Here is a 23,975-nt window from a genome sequence, read left to right as displayed (position 1 = left end):
GCTTATTCAAACTCCGGCTGGTTCTCTACCTTGTGGCTTGGACAGCCTCCAGGCCTGCTTGCCCAGTTTGGGTAACTAAGGCAATTTATGCATTAAATCAGACTTCTCTCTCTCCTGCCCTTCTCCACCCTACTCTGGGTCTTTGGTTGTTTAAAGAACCTTGATGGGGAGGCACGGCAAGGCAGCTGAGTTATGTCAGCAAAGGAATGGAATGGAAAACCTCTGGGGGAGAGACCTGACCTTGGCCAGGGCTGGGCAAGTCTTAGCTGGGGCAAGAAAGAGGAAATGAAATCTTGGCCTCCCTCAGGTCCAGGGAAAGGCTATTCATTCCTTACATTTGTATACAGGAGCTGGAGTGGTGGCTTATAAACCTGTCTGAGCATTAGTACCACTGGGGTGTTTTTAAGGCACAGATTCTCAGAGTCACTGACTACAACCCTCAGCAACCTGTATTTTTAATAAGCTCCCTTAGATGGTGCCAAAGATCAGATGGGCCTGAAAACTGCCTATTCACCATACGCACTGAATAGTATTGAGCATTCTTCCACCACTATGTTTCACTTTAATCTCACAACAGCCCTTTATGAGGTCAGCAGGAGAGATTCCATTTGCCTGAAGAGGAACTGAGGTCCAGCAAGTGGAAGTGGGTTTCCAGGGTCAAAGAGCTGTACCCTAAACCTAAGCCTCCTGGCTCTGAGTGCAGAACTGATGCTTGGAAAGAGAATACGTGCTTTGGAGTCAGGCAGCCAGGTTCCAATATGAGCACAGTGCGTGGCACTCCGTGTTGTTGTTGTTAGGTGCCATCGAGTTGGTTCCGCCTTATAGCCACCCTATGTACAACAGAATGAAACACTGCCCAGTCCTGCACCATCCTCACAACTGTTGTTATGCTTGAGCCCATTGCTGCAGCCACTGTGTCAATCCATCTCATTGAGGGTCTTCCTCTTTTTTGCTTTCCTCCTTGGATAAGGTCACTCCACTGGGAAGAGGCACAGCCAGGACTTTAAACTTGTCTCAGAAGTCCTAGCACCTCCTGGGCTCTTTACTTAGCAACAGAAGAGATTCCGTTGGGGGTCACCCCCAGTCTCTTGCCACAGTAGTACACATCTCTCCACATGCACCCTTCATTCCTCCTCCCTGGCGAGGCTGTTCCTGGGCCAAGGGGAGCCCCAGAGTTCTAAGCCGGGTCCCTGTCTTGAGCTAGCTCCATGATGTGATTTTGCAGCTATTTCAGGTGAAGCCTTAGTCTCTGGCTTTGTAGCATAGAGACAATAGGCTCTGCATCTTTGGGAACAGCTTACAGGTCTTGTCTCAGGAGAGAGTTACTGCGGCAGCAGCAGAAACACCTGGGGAAAAACTGTTGGCTAAGCGCACAGCATTATTATCTTCTCGACAGCTTCCCTTGGGGCTTATCAGACTACAGACCTGGTGGATGTTGCTGTCTAGACCTAAATAAAGCTGTTTCCTTCCAGGCTCCTTAGCACTCATAAAGAGGTGAGAAGCACATTTGGTACGATTTTAGTGACATTTTTCAGCAGCCAAACCCCTGTTTGGATTGCCCAGGAACCAGGGGCTGAGAGCCGGTTATCCAAAGAGCTCTTTGTCTTGTTCATCAGGAGTATGGCAGTGGTGTCCCTAATCCTCTGGAAACTGCCAGAAGCCAGGGACTTGTGGGTGCTTCCTGGTTTCCGAATGGAGCCATTCCACCCAGACTGGGCAGTGAGGGGTCTCCTCTGAAGTTTTGCCTTCTAGCAGTACCCAGGGAAATGGGCCAAAAGCTGAAAAATTTCATAGGAGTTTTCCAGGAATGCCATTTTATAGGGCACAGACCAGGTGACAGAGGAGTCAGATGGAAACTGAGGAGTTTCCATGGGCATGCCCAGAAGCTGTTCCAAGCCTGTTTCTTGTACGCCGTTCCCTTAAGGCACAGAGAGACAAAGAGCCTCTCAGAGCAAGGGAGGGTAGCAGGTTTGGAATGGCTGAGAGCCTGTGCCTCCTGGGCTCCCACCACTGAACCAACCTCAAAGCCCTTGCTCCCTGTGGCCCACAGTCCTTCTTTCTGGACCTCACTGGCCACTGGGTGAGCTTTACCCCAAATCTCAGCTTTGGAACACACAAAAACATACCTTATTCAACAAGGAAGACCTTACTACGAAAGTGAATGGCTATGGGATTACATTTGGAGGTGGGGGTGAGGACACAAATGGCAGCGATTGCAAACTCTGGCACTCTGATCTGATGTCCGTCCAGGAAGTTATGTCATTCTTGTGGATCACAGTTCTTCACTGTTAACAGGGAAAGGGTTTAAGTGGCCCAGGGAGACTTAATTTCTACTGAAGGAAGAAATTTCTAGAATAAACAGCAATGGGACAAAGAAATGAAAGGGTGAAGGAAAGAAATTATAGAAAATTTCCCTTGAAGTGATTTTAAAATTTTGTGAGGCAGAGGAATGAGCCAGATGACCTTGCAAAGGTTTTTCCAACTAGGATTTTAGAAAGCCAATGCCCATACCCAGGACTTACTGTGTGTGCTGAGGGGGAAGCTGGACAGGTGCTGAGCCTGGCCCCAGCTGTGTGCCATCCACCCCCCAGGCCACTAGGGGTCTCTGCCGATCCACCAGCTCAGCTCACGCTCACCAAAGCCTCCCCAGGCTTTACCAGAGGAGGGCGGGTTTGGCAGCTAACTTGCTTGGGTTTTGGGTGGGGGGGGGGGGGGGGTGGTGGTGGTGGGGTGGTTCTGAGTGCCTCCCTTCCACTGGGAAGCTTGTCCTGACCTACCCAGGGCATGACCACGGCCCATCCTCCTTAATTAATGCTTCCTGTCTGCCTCACAAACTGGACACACAACAGATTGGTAATCTTTCTTATGCCAGGTATCTTCTTTCCCTAGCTTGATTGCAGGGTTTTTGAGGGAAAGAGGGGTCTTTTTTGGTGCATGGTATATGCTCAATGTGTGAACCGACTGGGCCAGGGGGCTCTGGCCTGGGATGGTGTGTGTGTGTGTGCCTTAGGAAAATGGAGAGGTTGCACCTGTCCCCAGACACCCTGTTCCTGGCAGCTTCCCTCCATTCTGGCAGAGCCAGGGTCCTGTGTTAGGCCAGGAAAAGCTGGGCTCCCAAACTCGAGGAAGCCAAACCCACGTAAACAAGCCACCTAATCCTGTCCTGTTCCCTGTTCTACTCCTATTGGGGGCTTTAGTCTCAAAGGAAAGGCCATTCTGGCCTGTGGGGACAAGTAGCAGCTGCTGCTCTTAAGGAACAGACGTTCTCCAAAGAAGAGAGCTGCTCAGGTTTCACTAGCCTGCTGGGAAGGGCAGCCTTCCTGGTCTCCTGGCTCCTGAGCTGGCGAGCTGGGGGCTAGGAACTGGTAGGGGAACAATTTTGATGTCTATGGCAGGAGCCAAGGAATGTGCCTCCCTGAACTCCACTTCTGGTCACTTTGGCCTGAGGGCATCCCCTTTCCATCCAAGTGGTAATCCCCCAGGGTAGGAGACCACCTCTCCCTAGCCCACCCTGCTTTGAAACTTAGTGGTCAAATTCTTAAGATGCTTGGCCACTGGGCAGAACCTCCAGGAGCTTGGCTGAGGTGATACCCGAAACCTCCTTCCAATCTGGAAAGTGTAAAGCTCCTGGTGACCTTGGGGGTCAATAGACACATACTTTTCTTTCCCAGGTAGGGATATGTGACTAGTCCCATTCTGGTCCCGGTAGGACCACAAATTGCAGCGATTAGACTCTGACTCTCTGGTCTGATGTCTGTCCAGAATCTGAGAACTGTGTTCACTTTGTACCTCTTGTCTCCCTACTTTCAGTTAGCAAATCCAAAGCCTTGCTTCTCAACAACTGGTTCCTTCAGGGTCACTCCTCTTCCCCACCTCCACCCCCACCCCTGGGCCCAGGACCCCTGGTATTCCTTCCTTCCTATGTACCACACACATAAAAAGTGCCAAGATACAGGAAAATGAACATGGGCTCTAAAGTAACCCAGCCCAGACTCTACTGCTTGTGTGTGGTCTGCAGCCAGGGTCCCAACTTCTCTGAGCTTTTCTTTCTTTGAGTGTAAAAGGGAGAAAATGATGTGTATCTTGCAGCCTTGGGAGGAGTAAATAAGATAAAATAAGTAAGACACCTAGCACAGTGTTGGAGACACAGGGGACTCAGTGAATGTTGACCTTCTCCCCTTTCTGCCAGTTCTTCTCTGAGCAACACAAGGTGTGGCCACTCAATTCATTTGTCTCCAACGTGTTTCCAACCCTTAGCCTATTACCTACATTCTCCACTACCTTTACAGTCTTTAGCAGTTGGTCGCCATCATCAGCCTCAAAGCAAAACACCCCTGGCCCCATTTGGCTGTAAGATACTCCATCAGGACATTTTGACGTCAGGAGCTGTGCCACATCCATTTTTATATTCTTGAAACTCAGCGGTGCTCAATCCATGCTTGAATGCATGGATGAGGCATGAAGGAATGAATGCTCCCCGCTCTGCCACGTCTCCTTCCCTCCAGCGATTTGAATACCCTAGAGGATTCTGAAAGGCTGTCTCAGTTCCTTGCCTTCTCCTATATTTCCCTGTACACTAGGAACATTCCGCTTTGCAGCTGCCAAATAGGCCACTAAACCCGTTGCCGTCGGGTTTAGTGGCCTATTTGGCAGCTAGGCCACTAGCCTCCCCCAAACCTGCCTGAAATGCCCTCTCCTCCAGGAAGTCCTCCCAAGACCAGCGAATCTATAACTTCTCCAATCACGATGAGCAAACTTCTTCTGCTGGCCTAATGGAGCCCATACTGAGGTTTGTTCACCCTGTCTCTGGGCAGGAACAGACCCTGACCATGAGGGCCTGAGGCCAGGTCTGGGACCTGGGCACTCTCTTAGGGAGGGACAAAGATGCTGAGTGGTGATGAGGGCAACCTTGAGCCACTATGTTTTGCTCAATCCAGAACCCTGTCCTGTGGCTCCTCTCCCCATCTCTAGCTTCTCATTTCCCACCCTTCGCAGCGCCCACTGGAGCCGGAGCCTTCTATGGCACATGTTATTTATCTAGATCTCCAGGTGGGATTTACAGCGCCCTCCCACTGAGATTGGGAGCTCCTCCTGGACATTTCAATTGTGTTCACAGCGAACCTAGCACAGTGCATACGGTAAGTGGCCAAAAAATGCTTGGCAACTGAATGAGAACCACAGCTCAGTTGCATTTGCCCAGGACTAGAGCTGAGGCTTAAAACTCCGTGGAGAAAGAGGAATGAATTTCAGGTCAAATTAATAGGTAAGAGAGGCGGGAGTCAGGTTTTCTCCAAGGCAATGGTTTAGTGTGGGCCTTCTGGTTAAAGACAGGAAACTCCAGAGTGGGGTCTAGAATGAGTCTCCTCACTGAGGACACTGCCCTTGCAAAAGTCTGGGCCCTGAGGGGTTAGGAAGCCTGGGTGCTATTGGGTGCAGACAGTAGCAGTTGGCTTTCTAGGCGGGTGGATAGAACCAGGATTGGCCCAAGTCCTTGGAAACTTTGTTTTAATTCTCCTGCTGGTAGAAGCAGCCTCCCCACTGCCCTCCTCCATCCACCCTCACAGAAACTGGAAAACAGAAATGGAAGGCCGAGGAGGGAATATGCACAGACTCCACAGAGCTGGACAGACTGTGGTTTCTTGGCTGGGGGGCGGGTAGCGACTGGAAAACCAACAATGTCTCCTACTTTGCAGCACAAGGCTGGATGATTAGCACACAGGGAAAAGCCTGAGCCAGCAGGATGCAACAAAGTTGGCAGGCGGCTGGAATGTTGATCCCAAGGATCATGTTCCAGAGGGAAGACACCCCTCCCCAGGCCAGGCTGGCGCTCAGCGTGGCTATTTCAGGCTCGGGGGATTAAGGTCGAACCATGACGAATGTGTATGCATACACACGCGCACAGGCGTGCGCACACACGCCCCAAACATTTCTTTCTCTCCTCTCTCACACTTGCCCCGTGCCCTGACCCCCAGCCCTGTCTCCTGCGCTGAGAAGTCCCTGGTGCTCATTCCTTGGCAGCCCCGGGGGACACGCACACCCTGGGTCTCTCCTTCCTGGGAGAGTCCATGCTGGCCCCGTCCCTCCCTCTGTGAGACAGGACAGGAGCCTGGCCTGGGAATATGTGGGAGACAGCAAACAGTGCGTCCTGCTCACCACCCCCACCCTCCACATGCCCCAGACTTTCCACCGACCCCACACCTTCATCATCTCACCATTGCTGCTCCTCCTCTTCCCACCTTCTTCCTCTCCCCTTTCCTGCCTGGTCTTTCTTCTGCCTTACCTCCCTCTCGCGAGGTCGGCGTCCCTTCCTGACTGTTTATCTTGTCCTCTAGTTCCTCACTCTGTCTCTTCCTCTCCTTGAACTTTGACTCTTTATATTCGTCTTTCTTCCTATTTCTCCTTTTCTCCTTTGGCTTCCTCTTGCCACTATTCTCTGTCTTTCCATCTTTCTCGTTACATTACTTCTTTCAACAAATATTTACTGACCTTCTTTCATGTACCCTATGGTAGCCACCTTGCGTTTCAGTTATAATAATATATAAAATACTGTCTGTACTCAAAAAATGTTTATTATCTAGAAGAGGAAATTGAGGCTTACATAAATTAATATAAAGCCATAGGTGAAATTTACCATATAAGTGGCTCGAAGCACTCTAGCAGTTAGTTGGATAAAGGACAGTCTACTCTGGATGGGGGGCCAGGGACCTCCAGGGCGAGCAGCATTGTTACTGTCTTTGGGGAAGAGGCTGCATTTGGTCTTACAGGGCTGCAGAGGTGGGACAGGCCTGGAAGAATAGCTGCGGCACCATGAGCAGTCAGATTTTCCTAGAGAGGTCAGCTGAGGCCAGACCTAGGAGGGCCTTGAATGTCAGCTGAAAACATATGGAAACTCTGGGGAGCAACTGGGGTTTTTGAGTAGGAGAAGGATATGAATACAGCTTATGAAAGATAAATCCAGCATCAGAGGCTTAACAGGAATGTGTGTGCGCATGTTTGTGTGTGTGTGTGCGTGTAGGAGGGCTGAGGGGTAGCCAGAGAAGACAAGAGTGCAAGGGACAGGCTAGGAAGCTATTGCAGCAGCCTGTGTGTCATTACCTTATTCACCCACTGAAGCCTGAACTAAGCACGTGGTGGCAGTCACAGGCAACCAAGGGGCAAGTTTGAGAACTAAAGTCGGAATGTCTCGGCGAGAGTCTTTTCCTCTCTTTCTCGGTGTCTTTGTTTTTGCCTGATTGTCTAGGCTCCTCTTTCCAAGCAGACCAGGGGCCTTTCTGCAGTGTCAGCTTCGCCCTCAGGCAGAGATCTGATGCTTACAATGATAAGAATCGAAGTTCGTTCTCTTTCCTCACAGCAAAGAGGCCGTGAGTGCTGGGGTTCCCCAGGAGGACTGATTTTAGGACTTGGTGTCTCTTAGCCTTGACCACCCAGAGCCCATTCTCTCCTTTTCTGTAAACCCCCACCCCCAGGGACCCTGCTTCCTCTACCCGTCAGCCTCAGGCCCCAGCCCAGAGGGGCCACTAGGGCTGCTAACTACCCTCCCTCCTCTGCTCTCCCCACCACCCTGTACACCCCCAACTCCACATCTCAAGGTAGGGTTGGAGGGCCCGGGAGGGGAAATCCGGTGGCTCTCCAAGGACCTGATTATTTCCAAAGACTTGTGCTAATTTTCTGATATGATCCTCACATCTCTGTGAGCACTAAGTCCTCATTACTTTTCCTGACCGATGCATTCTAATTAGATCAACACTTAAAAAAAATTCACAATAGCCACAGGATTGCTTTCCATCTCATTAACTCCTCACTTATTATTTTCATGAAAATTACTGATAAAAATGTGCATCTCCATTTGGTGAGGCCTCACAGCCTCCTCAGCTCCTATCTTGCATCTCTCCCGTCACCAGGGCTGCGCTCTGTTGCCATGGAAACCCACAATAATAGAAACTAATAAATTACAAACGAGATGCTCGTTGAGCAATTATTGTCCTCTTTTATGCAAGTTTCTTGCTAATTTTGATCATAAGGGAAAGTACAATAAGACTCTGAAGGAATGAGTCTATTTCAAGAGAATATTAGCAAGCAGAAGCCTGGGCGGCTGTTTTTAGATCCGTAATAAAGTGATTTGCTGATTTCAAGCTATGGGAAGTGGAAATAAACTTCTTGCCCCATGTCCCAGGCAGTACATCTTGTGTCTTGTCCACTATCCAGTCTACAGAGATCCCACCGGGGTGGGGTTGATATACTGAGAATATCTTCTATGCCTGTTGTTATCCTGTTCCTTCCCCTGCCTCTATCCAACCTGGAGAGACAGACCATGTGTTAAAAAAAAAAAAAAAAAAAAATCCCAACCAATTGTTGTCGAGTTGACTCCAGCTCATGTATGTCAGAGTAGAGCTGTGCTCCACAGAGTTTTCAATGGCTGGTTTTTTCAGAAGTAGATCATCAGAGCTTTCTTCCTGAGGTGCCTCTGGGTGAACTCGAACTGCCAACCTTTGGGTTAGCAGTTGAGCAAGTTAACTGTTTGTACCACTCAAGGAACTATAGATGATATGTGTTGGTCCTTAAAAGACCTAGGGATAGAAATGGCATAGCCTTGCTCAGACACTCTTCCTGGCATCTCGTCATTCATTCTTAGAGAGCTGACCCTTATCCCCAAGCCCAGTTGTCTCATGAGAAGAGGTGAACACAATAAACTACTGTCAACCTCCCGGTGACGGGTGAAGGAGGGCTCTGTGCCTCTGTCCTGGGTGTGAAGTAAAGGCTGGAACTCAGTGGGAGGGAACGAAGTAGTGAGCCAATGGCTAATGTAGACACAAATGATGGGGAAAAGGCATTGCCAGGAGGCTTTCTTAGTTTGTAGGTTTGGGGAAAATATTCTGCCGAGGAGAGACAAGCTTATGCTAGGTTAGAACATGTAGCTACCATTTCCTCATTTCCCACTTCCCAGGATGAGGTGGTAGATGAATCTTGAAAGGGGGGTGGCTCGAGGTGAACTCACAGTCGCTCTGAAACTTAGGGAGGCAGGTGTGCCAGGCTCGGGAGAGCAACTGGAGAATGGTCCGGAAGACCAGATGAAGCTGTCTTCATCTGCTGGGTGGGCAGGATTCAGGGAATGGCCACTTTTCCCAAACCTTCCTTCTCAGGAACACAGAGAGCTCAGCAAGCCTTAGCCGTCTTGTGGGGCCAGGATGTCTGGGTCCATCCCCAGCTCTGTGCCTGCCCCATTCTCCAGGAGAGCTTTCTGTCTCCCCAACTCTGCTAATTTCTTAGGCCAGAAAGCCACTGTTGGAGTTTTGGGAACTCCTTTACACATTGTCCCTCTCGGATCTGGCTATTTTCTAGGGATCACTGATAGCCTAGCATGGTCGGGCCTGGGCAAAAAAAGAAGGGACTACTGCCTGGATGAATAAAAGGAGTTGAATAGAGGAGGGCCCTCGTGGTTAAAGGGTTCAGTGAGTGTAGCCCCTTTTCTTAGGTCACCATGGGACTTCTAGATATCTACTCACCTGGCTTAGGGGCCTGGCTTAGGAGATAGGGCCCCGCCCTGTGTGTTACCTGGGAGTGCAGGTTTATGGAGGGCTGGTTGGGGGAGTAGGGCCCCCCGAGGTCATTCCTGAGCAGGTTATCACTGTGCATCTTGGTTTTGAGGCAGGTGATGTAACGGTTACAAAAGTCCTTGCAGAGTTCATTGACTTTCTCCAACTCCAGCAGGTGGATTCTCAGCACCTGGATTGCTTTCACCATCTGGGGAGAGGGAGGAGAAGTGAGCCCCGGTGTTCATGTCACACACCCCTCACTGCCTCAACTCCCAGCCCCCAACCACACCAGGGGACAGGAGGCCATCCCCTGCCCTGGCTCCCTGTACCAACCCTCTTCGACCTTAGGTACATGCTTTCTCACCAACGTCCTTTGCATTCTAATTGTGCCTACCTGCTGACTATTCACCTGCTCTGATCCTGCTGCTATCACAGCTGTTACTGAGGCAGTTGTGATGCTCTGAGCACTGTGCTGGCCTTAGAGCTAGAAGGCTAGATCTCCATCCTGGGCCTGCCATTCGTCATCTGTGTGACCTTGGGAAAGTTGCTTAAGCTCTCTGCACTGTCGCATCTCACAAATGGGGATAAAATTATACCTTCCCTAGCAACTTTACAGGTTTGTTGAGAGAATCGTACAAGGAAATGTATATGATAGCACATGACAAAGTGTGAAGTACTGAACAAGCATAAGGAAGCTTGAGATCAGAGTTTCTTGAAAGTGCCCAAAGATGTCAGGGACTATCTATTCTTGAACACATTCTAAGTGATTCATGTGACCTGGAGACCTTGTTGACGCTCTATCAATACTTGCAGACTGACTGAGTAATCCAGCATGACTTAGCTTGGAGCTGGGAGACTTAACTGTCTCTTGTGGCCTTTTCTGTGCCCTCTGGGTTGTCGTCTGTGTGCCTGTCACCTCTTCAAAGGGATACTCCTAACACTTTTACGTCAAGAAGCTATTTCTCAATGGAAGCTTTTCTCTTTATTGTTATTATTACAGAAAGAAAACAATGTAACGGGAGGTCTGGAAATAGGGATAAAAAAAATCTGCCTTTGGACATGCCATCACAAAAGGACAATTTTTTTTTCTAGTCCTTAAAATTTTTTTTTCTTTTTTAGTCCTTTCTACATGCATGTATTTAAACAGTGTTTCAATCACCTTGTGCATGCAATTCTGTTTCCTGTTTTTTTCTTTTAGCAGATATTTTCTAAGTGGCAGAACTGTCTTCTCGAGTCTCCCTCCTAGACCGGGAGCTTCTAGAAGGCAGGCATGATGTCTAATTCGCTCACCATAGTAGCCTCAGCACTGACCCAGGGCTTGGTGCATGTGGATACATGGTATTTGTTGAATGAGTGAAAGTTACTGAGTAAATATTTTTAATGTATATTATTCTATGTATGTGCCATACTTAGCCACCATGCTATTGTTGGCCATTTAGATGCATTCCAATTGTTCAACTTTAGAAAAAATGTTATAGTGACTGTTTTTCAAATTTACAGATTTTATTCATGTTTATGCATTGTTTCCTTAGGGTGAATCCCCAGAAGTGACAGAAAAAAAGCTATGAACATTCTTCTGGTTAATGATAAATATTGCCAAATTGCTTTTTCAAATGGTTTTGGAGCAATTGGACATTCAAAAAAAAAAAAAAGAACGCGATCTAAATCTTGCTCCTTATATAAAAATTAACTCAAAACAGACCAAAGGCCTAAATGTAAATATAAAGCATGAAACTACAAAACTATTAGAAAAAAAAAAAAAAGGAGAAAAATCTTCAGAACCTACGGCTAAACAAAGAGGTCTTTGACTTGATGCCAAAAGCATAATCCGTAAAAGGAAAGCTTGGTGAATGGGACCTCATCAAAATTAAAAATGTACGCTCTGAGAAAGACCTCGTGACAATGAGGAAGAGGCGAACCACAGGCTAGGAGAAAATATTTGCAAACCATATTATCTGGCAAAGGACTTGTATCTAGAATATGTAAAGAACTTCCAAAACCAACAGTAAAATAACAAACAATCCAAGTAGAACATGGGCAAAAGACATGATCTGACATTTCTTGGAAGGAGACATACAGATGGCAAACAAGCACATGAAAAGATGTGCAACGTCATTAGCCATTAGGAAAATGCAAATGAAAAGCACCATGAGATATCACCATACACCTACCAGAATGGCTAAAATACAAAATAGTGATAATGCAAAACGCCAGCGAGGAACTGGAAACTAGATCACTCACACACTGCTGGTGGCAATGTAAAATGGTACAGCCACTCTGAAAGTCTCTTGCAAAATTAAACATACTCACCATACAACCCAGCAATTGTACTCTTGGGCATTTATCCCAGAGAAATAAAAACACACTTTCACGCAAAAATCTGTGCATGAATGTTCAAAGCAGCTTTATTAGTAATAGCCAAACACTGGAAAGAACCTAGATGCCCTTCAACGGTTGGACGGTTAAACAAACTGTCACATGTCCATTCTGTGGAATATTACTTGACAATAAAAAAGGAATGAACTACTGATACATGCAGCCACCTGGATGGATCTCAAGGGCATTAGGCTGAGAGAAAAAAAAGCCAATCTAAAAATGTTACACACTGTATGGTTCCATTACATTCTTGAAACGACAAAATTATAGAAATGAAGAACAGATTAGTGGTTGTCAGGAGTTGGGGGCCTGGGGGGAGGAACTGTTTTGCATCTTGAATCAACACATGTGATAAAATGGCATAGAATAAAGATACATACTCGTGTGTGAGTGCATGTAAAACTGGTGAAACCCGAATAAGGCGGGTGGATTGTATTACCGTCCATTTCCTGGCAAGGAGACTACACTATCATTCTGCAAGATGTTAACACTGGGGGGAACTGGGTGAAGGGAACAAGGATCTCTCTGTATTAGTTCCTATAACTGCATGTGAATCTATAATTCTGTCAAAATAAAATGTTTTAAAAAGGGGGGATTGTTGCCTTGTGATACACATTTATGTTGGCACAGCAATATTTGAGTCTTTTTTTAATCGCACTTCACCAGCTTCTAAGGCCCAGGGAAGCGTTTGGACAGTATAAACAGGGATGGAAGCAAGGAAGGGAGTCTCTCCCAGAAAATTTTGACTATGAGATATGAGTAGAGCTGTTTGGCTGGAAGTGCCGCATATCTCTCTTTCTGATCCTCACTAAAATTTCAACTGGGGGGCCCACAATACCAGGGGATAGGTTTTAAGTTATTGAGGGGCAGGGATTGTGCTCAACTAATTAAGAGCTCTTGGATTACTGAACTAGACTGTGTGTCCCTCAAAGACCAAACTGCACAACTTGAGTCTTCATGCAGGGCTCAGTCACAGGGTCTTGTCTTGATGGAGTGCCACCTCCACAGGGCTGAGACCAACGGAGACTGGGCTGTCCCAGGCAAAGGTGAGAATGGTGGCTCTGGTATGGATTATTTGTACCAAAAAATGAAGTTGGGTATTTAATAAATATTAGCTCTTGCCAAGCTTTCTACTTGGCTTTGGCCATGGAGATCTTGGTCTTTGTCTCTCGGAGTAATCAGCACAGTCTAAGGTACTTATAAATACTTGTTGATTGACGGGTAACAACACCAAACATTACTATGCCTCAGGTGTGTGTGGAGCCCATTCCATACCCTATGTCATTTGCTCCACATGATCACCTATGAAAGTAGTTACTATTATTGTCCACGTTTTACAGCTGAAGAAAATGAAGTCTAGAGATATTAAGTTCGACTTGCTTAATGTCACACAGCGGGTAACAGAACTAGAATAGGAAGCCAGGTTGCCTCCTCCCTAAATCTGTGTTGCTTCACCCTAATACAGACTTTCAGGACTTACGTACAAAGAGAAAATGGCAGTGGAAAGGGTGTAGAGTTTGGGGGGGAAAGTGGCTCAGTGACAGGCAAGTATGGGGTTCCTGAAAAACCAAATAGCTTTTGGAACATTACAGTTTCCCTACTTGAGTTCCTCCCTGGTAATGTTGCCACAGTGGTAATGTAATCACATTGGTCTGATTACCCGTCTCCCGCTCCTGGCCTGGCCCCCAGGAGTTAGAAGCTCTCACCAGCATGGGTGTCTGCTTTCTCATGTGTCAAAAAAGAGGGTGGGACTGTCGGATCTCTTCCATTTTCTGATTCTCGGAACACTACCAGGACTTCTGTCCTGGGTTCACTGAGTGCTGGGAGGAGTCCGTGGAGCTGCTGTGGGCCAGTCTCTTGGTGAGTGCATGGTCCACACTCTCCATGACACAGGTGCAGCTTCTCTTCCTGAGGCTCTCAAGGTCAGGACCTTACTCTCAAGTGTTTTCTTACCCTGCGAGTGCAAAGCTCTCCCTCACGTCCAACCCAAACCTCTCCTGCCTTAAAGTAAGCACTGTAATTAATTTAATTCACCCAGCTTTCTGTAGGCACCAAGAACGTCTAGTACCTCTGATCAATATAATCTTCCTTGAAGCTGTTTATTCATTCAACAAATACTGAGTCTCACTCTATGCCATACACTGGTTGAAGCATCCGACTTGAGTAAGTTGTCCAATAAGCTTTCTCTTCTCCAGAAATGATTAGAAATAATCCTAAATCTTTAAGCCTTTCTCTTTTTTTTTCCCCTTTCTCTCTCTTTCTTCCTCTCTTTTCCTCCCTCCCTGTCTTTCTTCTTCCTTTCCTTCCTTCCTCTGAACTTTCCTTTACTGGACTATTTTTCATGTCTTATCAATATTTTATTTACTCATTTATTTTTAAACTTTTTCTTTGAGGTCTTACACAAGCTCATACATATATATATATATAAATACACACACACACACAGAGAAAGAAAGGGTAAAGTGCACATATGTATTCATTTATTTCAAAAAAATTACCAATATATACTTATTATAAAAAGAACCAGAAAGTATGGACAAGTAAAACAAAATAGAAAGCTGAAACCACCCACCAAGCTTTGCTTAAATGACTGTGTTTACAAGCACAGTGTGTTTCAGGCAGACTTGGCCTACAGTAGGGACACTTGGTGACAGTGACTTCCTTACCTTTGTTCTCCCTGATCGCCTGTTTTTTCCTCTACCCTTTGAAAAGCACAGTGGCCAAAAGTGGACCTACCCTTTGGTATTTATTAACACAGTCAGAGGATGACTTTTCTATGGGCTGACAGAACTGGTTTAAAGCTTTAAGAAGGAAGAGTAAATCACAATGGTATTCTGAGGCAGTGAATATGTAGGACCCACCTATTCAGCATTAGAGAGCCACACGGGGGAAGCAGTCATGGTGGGGAGGTGCTGGGCTCACTGTCAGACAACTGAATTTGAGTCCAGGCCTACTGTTTACTAACTGGGCAACACTGAGCGAGTTCCACGACTTCCCTGAGCCTCAGTTTCCTCATTTGTAAAATGGGGGTAACAATTGTCCTCAACTCAAAAGATCTGGTGAGGGAGATAATAATGAGAAAGTGCTTTATAAATCCCAGGGAAAAAATGCATATATATATATATATATATATATTTTTTTTTTTACCTCTTTTAATAATTTCTAATACCCTGTTGACTTTTCTATAATTATTCCATATTCAGCCAGTGGAAAACAATCATTCTCAGCTTTTTCCTTTATGTTTGTGTTTAGTAAATCATCCTTCAGCCTATGTGTTTGCAATTTTGGATTTTTGCCTCTAAAGCAGAATGTAATTCTGATTTATAAAACTGCTTTTTCTAAATGACCAAGGTCATGTAAAAAGTTATCAGAATGTGATCCTGACTTATAAAACTGCTTTTTCTAAATGACCAAGGTCATGTAAAAAGTTACCAGAATGTGATCCTAACTTATAAAACTGCTTTTTCTAAATGACCAAGGTCATGTAGAAAGTTACTGCAAATCTTCTAAGGCAATTCCACTTATTTAATATCATCAACAAATCTGACCAACGTGCTCCTAATTCCTTTGCCCAGCATTTCCTCTATCTTCCAGCTTCTCTCTCTCCCTTCCCTTTCAAAACACAGATCATGCCTTCTAAGAAGTCCTGTCCCACAAAGCAAAATAGGCCTCAGCTTTAACTTTTAGTTCCACACCACACCGCAGTCCCAGGCACAACCCGAGGGGGCCTCCTCGTTTTTTATCAAGTAGTGTGGTGTGATGGGAAACCCTGGTGGGGTAGCGGTTAAGAGCTACGTCTGCTAACCAAAAGGTCCGCAGTTCGAATCTACCAGGCGCTCCTTGGAAACTCTATGGGGCAGTTCTACTCTGTCCTATAGGGTCGCTAAGTGTTGGAATCAACTCGATGGCAACGGGGGTTATGGATGGTGTGATGTCCTGAACCCATTTCCTGCCTGGGTATTCTGGACAGGTGGTTTAGCTTTCTTTGTAAAATGTACGATGATAATACCTAACTTTCAGAGTTGTAACAGTTGAATAAGACAATGTATGTAAATGCTCTGAGTATATGGTAGCTATTCAATAAATGTCAATTATTTCTGCCAATGTGCCCCTTCCTCTGCCACCAATTCCTTTTAAGAAAGTTTCCTCTCCTTCAGGCTCTTGGCCTCTTCACTTAATAGTCACAATTCCTTGCCTTTCAGAACATTTACGTATTGAGCACTTTATAGTGTACAAAATGTATTTGTTTTTTTTTTCCCCATTATCTTGTTTGTGTCTCCTAACCTATGGGAGCTAGGCAATGTTCTCACTGTCCTAGAGATGAGGAAACTGAAGTTCAGAGATTAGGTAACCTGCTCCACTCCATGTAGCAATTAGGGGCTGCTCTTGTGGCGTAGTTGTCAAGTGGTACGGCTGCTAACCAAAGGGTCGGCAGTTCAAATCCCCCAGGCGCTCCTTGGAAACTCTATGGGGCAGTTCTACTCTGTCCTATAGGGTTGCTATGAGTTGGAATCGACTCGACCGCACAGAGTTAGAGTGAGTCTTGCCCTGGAGGACAGATTTCTTTCGCTGGCTCCTTCCTCTTCTGCAAGCTGGGAAGCTGGGACTATTCTTCACCACTTAGAGATGAAGAAAGTTTATAAACACACATTCCTTAAAGGGCTTGGATATTTCCTGTGGATCTTTAGGGCAGCCAAGTTAAAATCTAATCAGGAATTTTTCCAGACTGGACCAGCTCAACCTGACCAGTTGGAAGTATGGTGTCACTAGAACAAAGAACAGGCCGTGGGAGAAAGGTGAATGCCAGGGATGAGGGAACTGACAGGTGATTTGAAGGAAGAATGAAAAATTTATGGAAACCATCATGCTCGACAAGTTAAATCGCTTTTGAGTCAATAGCTTGGTACTTCCTCTCTGATGTCCTCAGAACCTGGAGAAGCAGTGTGGCTTTGGGAATCAGACCCCTGGTTCAAATCCCAGCTCTGCAACTTATTAGCTGTAGGGTCTTTAGTTTTTTATTTCTTTCTCTGTAAAATAGGGATAGAGGGGGCAGTGGTGGTTCAGTGGAAGAATTCTCGCTTTCCATGTGGTAGACTCAGGTTCGATTCCCTGCGTCTCATGTGCAGCCACAACCTATCTGTCAGTGGAGGCTTGGGTATTGCTATGATGCTGAACAGGCTTCAGTGGAGCTTCTAGACTAAAACAGACTAGGAAGAAAGGCCTGGTGATCTAATTCCCAAAAAATCAGCAAATGAAAACCCTATGGATCAACAGTCCAATCCAGTTGTGTTTGGGGTCGCCATGAGTCGGAAGACAACTCGACAGCAGCTAACAACAACAATAAAATGGGGGATAATAACGACTACTTCACAGGGCAATTGTGAGAATTACATAGCAAAGAAGTATGCTCAAGGACAATGAATGGGCTTTGGAGTCTGAGAGTTCTGGGTCTTCTGCTTACTGTGAGACCTTAAGCAATTGACATCATCTCCGAGCTTTTGTTTTCTCATTTATAAAACAGGGACAATAATAGTGGCTCCCTCACAGTTGCACTGAGGGTTAAATGAGATGTGGTTAGAAAAGAACTAAGCACAAGACCTGGCACACAGAAAGATCTAAGAAAAATATCAGCCCTGGGGCAGCGTAACTGCTGGGCATGGGCACCGGATGGGGAGACCTGCACGTGCTTCCCACCTCTGCCGTGCAGTAACTGTGTGATCTTGTCCTCGTATTTCACCTCTCTTCTTTCAATCTCCTCACCTTAAAATGGGGATAATAATGATATGTGCCTAGTGGGTTTGCAAAAAGGATTAAATAAAACACATGTAAAGTGTTTATCAGGGCACCTGGCACCTAGTAGGTGCTCCATAATGTTAATTAGCTTTGATTATTCTTAATTCCTTTCCCTTCCCCGTGTCTGCAGGATTTTCTGCTTCAGTCAAGGCAGGGAGAGTCTGGACTGAGGGCGGAAGTGAGCTCTCTTTCTATACGGGGCTGGCCCGAAGTCCCTGTGGACCCAGAGCTCAGAGCTGGCTCCTTTACGTGGCTCCTTAGCCACAGCCTAGGCCTCTGGCCCTGCCTCTTCAGAGCCATAGGCCGAGCGGAGTGGGCCCAGGACCTGGGGGGCCCCATTTTGGAGCTGGCTTTGCGGTCAGGCAGCAGTAATCTGTCCCTCGAGCCACACGAGAGTCTCATTAAAACGTGCCCCATAAATGTTAAAAAATTTACACATAAAAAAATTCCATGCATGAAACTGAAACCGTACGTTTTACGGCCTCGGTTTGAAATCTTGCATAATATATAAAACCCTGGCCCTACACTTGGGGCCTGTAAATCAGATTTTATAAAACAAAAAGCTTCTGCCTTTCAAAGGGGTTTGGGGAACTTGCAAATTTTACAAACTTTACCAACCGCCAGTCAGAGGCTGCTGGGCTCAAGGAGGGAATCAGGAGGCCAGGTAAGAAACAGGCTTGGGGAGTGCTGGGTGGGTGTGGGAATTGGAGTGGACGGTGTGGATGGAGATGACCTTTCTTCTCCCTGGGGGCAGTCCAGCTTAGTCCTTGGGAAGCTACCCTAAGGGCCAGAGAATGTGTGTGTGGAAGTGGGTGTTGGGCGGGGGGAGGAGTACTTGGTCCTATTTTTAAATGACGGCGTGGTGTGATGTCACAGAAGGAGGAAGAGAGGTGGTGTGACATCATGAAAGGAGCACAACCTAGGAGTCAGAGGCTTAGGTTCTGGTCCTGACAAGTCCCTTCATCCTTTGCAGACGTCAATTTCTCCACCTATAAAATGAGACTTGTTTCTTTCTTTAAAAAAAAAAAAAGTTGCCATTGAGTCAATTCTCCCTCATGGTGACCCCCATGTGTGTCAGAAGAGAACCGTGTTCCACAGGGTTTTCAAAATGGCTGCTTTTTGGGAAGTTGATCATCAGGCATTTCTTCTGAGGTGCCTCTGGGTGGTCTCAAACCTCCAGCCTTTCAGTTAGCAGCCCAGCGTATTAACTGTTTGCACCACCCAGGGACTCCTGTTTCTAAGGCTGTATCCTCCTCCCCAGCTTTCTGTGATGAGCCCTGGTGGCGCAATGGTTAAGGGTTTGGCAGCTAACTGACAGCTCAGCAGTTCGAACCCACCAGCTGCTCCACAGGAGAAAAGACCTGGCGATCTGCTCCCGTAAAAATTACTTCACAGGAAACTGTTTTGGGGCAGTTCTACTTCGCCTTATAGGGTCACTGTGAGTCGGAATCAATTGGACGGCACATAGAAACGACTTTCTGTGATTCTGTCTCCTCCAGTAGGAGCGCTGTGGGAGCAGCTGTGTAACCCGGGCAGAGAAGTTTCTTCTGAAATGTCTACTACAATCTGGGACTCTTTGGGTAGCTCCAGGAGAGCTTAGTCAGCTGTTCCCATGGGAACTTGTCCAGAAGCAGGATCACGGGAGGGTATGACATAGCAATTTGCCTGGGGGAGAGCAGGGCGACAAGCTGGGGCGGGGACGACATCTCCGAACGGTGAGTCTGGTATGGCTGGAGACGGCGGGCTTACTGGGCTTGGGATAAAGTGGGACCCGAGTGAGGCTCTAGGGTCTAAGGATTGGACCTTATGAGTGACAGAGTTTTTGGGGACCTGAGTGCCCTCCTGAGAGTCCCATCTATGAAAGTCAACAGTCAAGGGCAAAGGAAAGCCGCCCTGACACACACATATATAAAAAATAAATCTCTCAATTATCTCAGCTCATTTGCTTGGGGTCTCTCATTTTATGTCCCTGCTCGGCTGCGCAGTATATCTGTCCGGATAAAGAGTTACAGTCCGTTGGGCTACGTGTGCGGGGTTGTAAAAAATACAGATGCCAAATTAACTGACTGTGGCACTCGGCAGCTGATTGAGCTGATAATGACGCGATCTGACCTTTTTCTAATTTCTAATTATGTGCATCTCGCCTGTGCTGGCGACATGATTCTCCTTCTAATGATGGCTCCTGTGGCTGGTCTCTTCATCCCCCCTCCCATCACGGGACTAGGAGTGGGGGTTGGCAAAGGGCACTGCTTGACTCCCTAAATAAAATTTCCATGTCCAAGCCACACAGTCTCTTTGATGGGACAGACGATGAGGGCAGAAGCTGGAGGCCCTTTCCTTAGTGATGCTGTTTAATCTTCTGGATGCTGGGCAATTTTAACACTATTTCCACAGGCCATCACATTTATTTTTTTACTACAATCATGTGAGATAGATATGATTAGCTCTGCAGATGAGGAAACTGAGCTTCAAAGGAGCTAAGTCATCAAAGTCACAAGGATAGTAAGTGGTGAAGCCAGGCTCTGATTTTTCGTCTCTAAGTGCTCTTTCAAGATCTCTCCACTTAATTAATCCATCAATCAACCAGTCATTGACTGTGTGACTCAGCCCAACTCAGCTAGGTAGATCAGGTCCAGATGAAGGATGGAATGTCTGGCGTACTGCTCTACCACCTGGCCTGTGCCTGAGCAGGTCCACTCCCAGCCCAGCCACCTGGGATAGAAGATCAGAGAACACCAGAGGTCCAGGACCCTTCGGGCAGCTTCTACAACCTCCATGTCCCCAGGTCAGGCTTGGCACATAGCACATAACCAAGTTTGTGGACTGAATGGAGAAAATCTGATTGTCTGAGCTAAAGAGAACCCTGAGAGCTGGGCAGTGTAGGCAAGGGAAAGGAAGGAACTGACCACTTTTGGGCATTTTCTAGGCTCGACTTGGTAGCGTAGTGGTAAAGAACTTGGCTGCTAACCAAAACGTCGGCAGTTCAAATCCATCAGCCACTCTTATAGGGTCTCTGTGAGTCAGAATTGACTAGATAGCAATGGGTTTCACTACAATAGGAGGCTTTCCTCAGGAGGTCTTCCACAGTTCACCTGGCAGGTGGTGGCGGAGGAATGAGAAGTTTGTCGCCCCAGGACTCCTACCCTTTAGGTGAGTCCCTGGGTTGCATAAAAGGTGAAGCTCTGGATTACTAACCAAAGACTTGGTGGTTCAAACCTACCTAGAAGCACCTCGGAAGCAAGGCCTGGCAATCCGCTCCCAAAAAGTCACAGCCTAGAAAACCCCATGGTGCAGTTCTACTCTGCACACATGGGGTCGTCATGAGTCAGAATCAATGTGAGGAACAACAAAACACTCCCCTTAAGAAGGTTTAAATTCTTTCCCATTACTCAGTCTGATTTTAGGCACTTCCTCACCGTCCCAGGGCTCAGTTTCTTGTGAACGTAAGGTGAGGGGAGTGGGCCACGGGCCCCCCAGGTATATTCCAGCTTCCCCAGAGATGGCTGTCTGATATCATGGCTGCTGTGGGCCTAGATTCTGTAGACTTGTTTTACGCCTGCAGTTCTGCCATCTAATCAGCCACAGAACAAGGCAGGGGCAGACCAGGCTGCATTTCATATTGGATCAAGGGGAGAACTTACCCGGGGAGAGCTTTCCCAAGGGATGGGGCAGGGAGGAGCAGCCACAGCCTGAGAGGCAGTGGCCTGCTGCCTAGAAAGAGAGTCTGCTCAGTCCCTGAAGGGAGAAGGAGGAGCCAGGGATGAGCAGAGCAGTCTAGGGCTCCTGGCTGCTCTGCCAGTGCTTATCATCTGGCTGAGTCCTGCTCCCTCCCTCTAAACACCGGCCCCACATAACACTTCACAAATTTCCAGGACAGTGTGGGGTTTCCCGGTAGCTCTTCTGGACTCCATAAAGTACCATGTTCAACTCCTGAGAGGAGCAGTGGGGTGGATAATTCACAATGTAGAATAATACCGAAGTTGTTTGCATCTGTTCTGCAGGTGTGCTGTGTTTCTCTCTGTTTGCGTGTGTGCGTGCTTTTTATTCCCACCTTTCTGGAACCACGTTTATTTTTCTAATTCCATTTCCCTTTGGGGAGCAGGTACAGGCTAAACTCTAGAGGTGAGACGTCAACTCTATAATCAATGTGTTTGTGTGTGGGGGGGGAGGGTGGGGAGACTTCTGCAGAGTTTCCAAATTCACTGTGCACAGTCTGAGTAATCCATCTACAGAAAATCAAGAGTTGTGGTTCATAATTCCAGGATGACTATAGTGTGAACCAACAGAGAAGCCCCTCTATCGCTCTCCCCCAGCACAGCTCCTGGGGATGGATGAGAATTTCAGAAGTTATCTGTCTCAGTGGCTGCCAAGTCTAACTGATGATTGGAATTGCCCTGGAAACTTGAAGAAATGCTGATTCACAAGCCCTACCTAATTTACTGAATCACAACTTCCAGGTCATGGGACCCAAGAAGATGGACTTCATAAATCTGTAGTGATGTTCTGGATGGCACACTAGGTTTGGGAACCTGATCTACTGTGAACCCCTAAATAGGCAAGACCTGTGCTGGTCGTCTTCTCCACATGACTTGTTTCCAGGTCTTTCTCTTTGTTGATGGCCTTGAACATGTTACCCTGGCAACACCGTCCATACCGTAGCACAGCAGCCATCAACTCCTCTTTGGGCAGCCCAAGACAGATAACTAATGTGCCAGGAATCCAGCCCTCAGACATCTACCCCAGACATTCTGGCTGTTATGACCCTCCTTCAGTCTTCTCTAAGGAGCTCTGGCGGCACGGTGGTTAAGCACTCCACTGCTAACAGAAAGGTCAGCACTTTGAACCCATCAGCGACTCTGTGGGAGAAAGATGTGGCAGTCTGCTTCCATAAAGATTAATTACAGTCTTAGAAACCCTATGGGGTAGTTCTACTCTGTCCTCTAGGGTAGTCATGGATCAACTCAAGGGTTTGACTTCTCTGTGCTGCTAAGAGGGTGGGTAGTGAGATGCTGGTGCTACACAGAAAGTGGGAGGATTTTGGCAGCCAAACCTCTGCATGGAATTCTAGTTTTAAGGAACTCAGAAACGGTTCTCAGCTTCTAGAACAAAACATCTAGTTCCTGCCACATAGTGCTCGCTCGCAAGTATTTGTAGAATGAATTAATGAAAGAAGCATTTCTAAGGCTTAGGAAGGGATCAGAGGGTAGGAAGACCCTAGCCAGGGTGGGGGTTGGAGGGTCTTTACCAGATTGTCCAGTTCTGGGTCATCGCTGAAGAAGGGTTTGTGCTCCTGCTCCTGCTGGTGGACAAAGTTCTCGATGTCCACATCAAAGCTGGCGGAGGTGATGCATTCAGAGCCCTGGGTGGCCTGTTCACATTTCTCAAACAGCAGCGTCAGGAGCGGGAAAAGAGGGTGCCTGCGGGGACATTGAGAGCTCACACATGTGTACAAAGAGACCATGCTGCTGGCGGGGCTTAGAAGCCACCAGGGCCCCTTGCCCACATTTCCCATCACTTCTTCTCCCAAGGTCCCATTCCTTGAGAACGTTCTCAGTCCCCGTGGTCAATCTAGATGGCAGCATTTCATGCCCTGGCGTGGAGACTCCAGGCTCCTTGTTCCAGGGGCCTCAGAAGCCTTCTATTCCCACTCATGGGTGCCTGCCTGTTCTCTGTGGTCAGACAAGCTGCACAGATAGGGTGAGGGATGATGAGTTATGACCCTCCAAAGAAGTAGGTGTCCATTTCTGGCTCAGGGTCACCCTGGGAAGGAAATGTGGGAAGTGTCCAGAAAAGTCCTGGACATGAATTTCAGTGAGAGGTCACAACCAATTGCTGGCTGTCTGGATCCAGCTGAGGGCAGCGTGTGTGCACGCCTGTGTGTCTGTACAGTGTATGCAGGGTGTGTGTGTGTGACCAGACTACTTGTCCACACATGGCGGGCAGCAGTCTCTACCTGTCTTGCATCTGTTGGCAGACTCCCTTGAGGTCACACACCCTAATTACATGTGGTAACATATTTCTGCAATTTTCCATCATTACACATTTAGCACAACTGTAATTAAATGATTATTTGCATAGTTACTTGTTCACTGTCTTCCTGGAAGATTGTACCTGTCTTAATGATCATTCTATCCCTAGGCCCTTGGCCATGCATGCTCAGAGCAGCCCGTAATAAGTAGTTGGTGAATGAGTGAGTCAAGGAATCGATGAATGGAAGAGTAGGTGAGTGTGTGTGGACGTCTGCATGGTTCTACGATGCATCTATGTATATAC

General features: G+C 47.2%; 1 protein-coding gene across 3 annotated transcripts in view; it reads right to left on the bottom strand.

The window, feature by feature from the left end:
* PKNOX2 (PBX/knotted 1 homeobox 2) overlaps window positions 1-23,975 on the bottom strand; it is a 354,889-nt gene that overhangs the window by 33,580 nt on the left and 297,334 nt on the right. For all 3 annotated transcript variants that reach the window (XM_049857337.1, XM_049857336.1, XM_049857338.1), the window contains 2 exons: window positions 22,948-23,119; window positions 9,553-9,741 (listed from right to left, as the gene is read on the bottom strand). In XM_049857337.1, coding sequence (XP_049713294.1) covers window positions 9,553-9,741; window positions 22,948-23,119 — 361 coding nt within the window. The remainder of the gene's footprint in view (window positions 1-9,552; window positions 9,742-22,947; window positions 23,120-23,975) is intronic.

Source organism: Elephas maximus, chromosome 17 (assembly GCF_024166365.1).
Source record: "Elephas maximus indicus isolate mEleMax1 chromosome 17, mEleMax1 primary haplotype, whole genome shotgun sequence".
NCBI classification, from domain to species: Eukaryota; Metazoa; Chordata; class Mammalia; order Proboscidea; family Elephantidae; genus Elephas; species Elephas maximus.
This window is presented reverse-complemented; position numbering and strand designations above follow the sequence as displayed.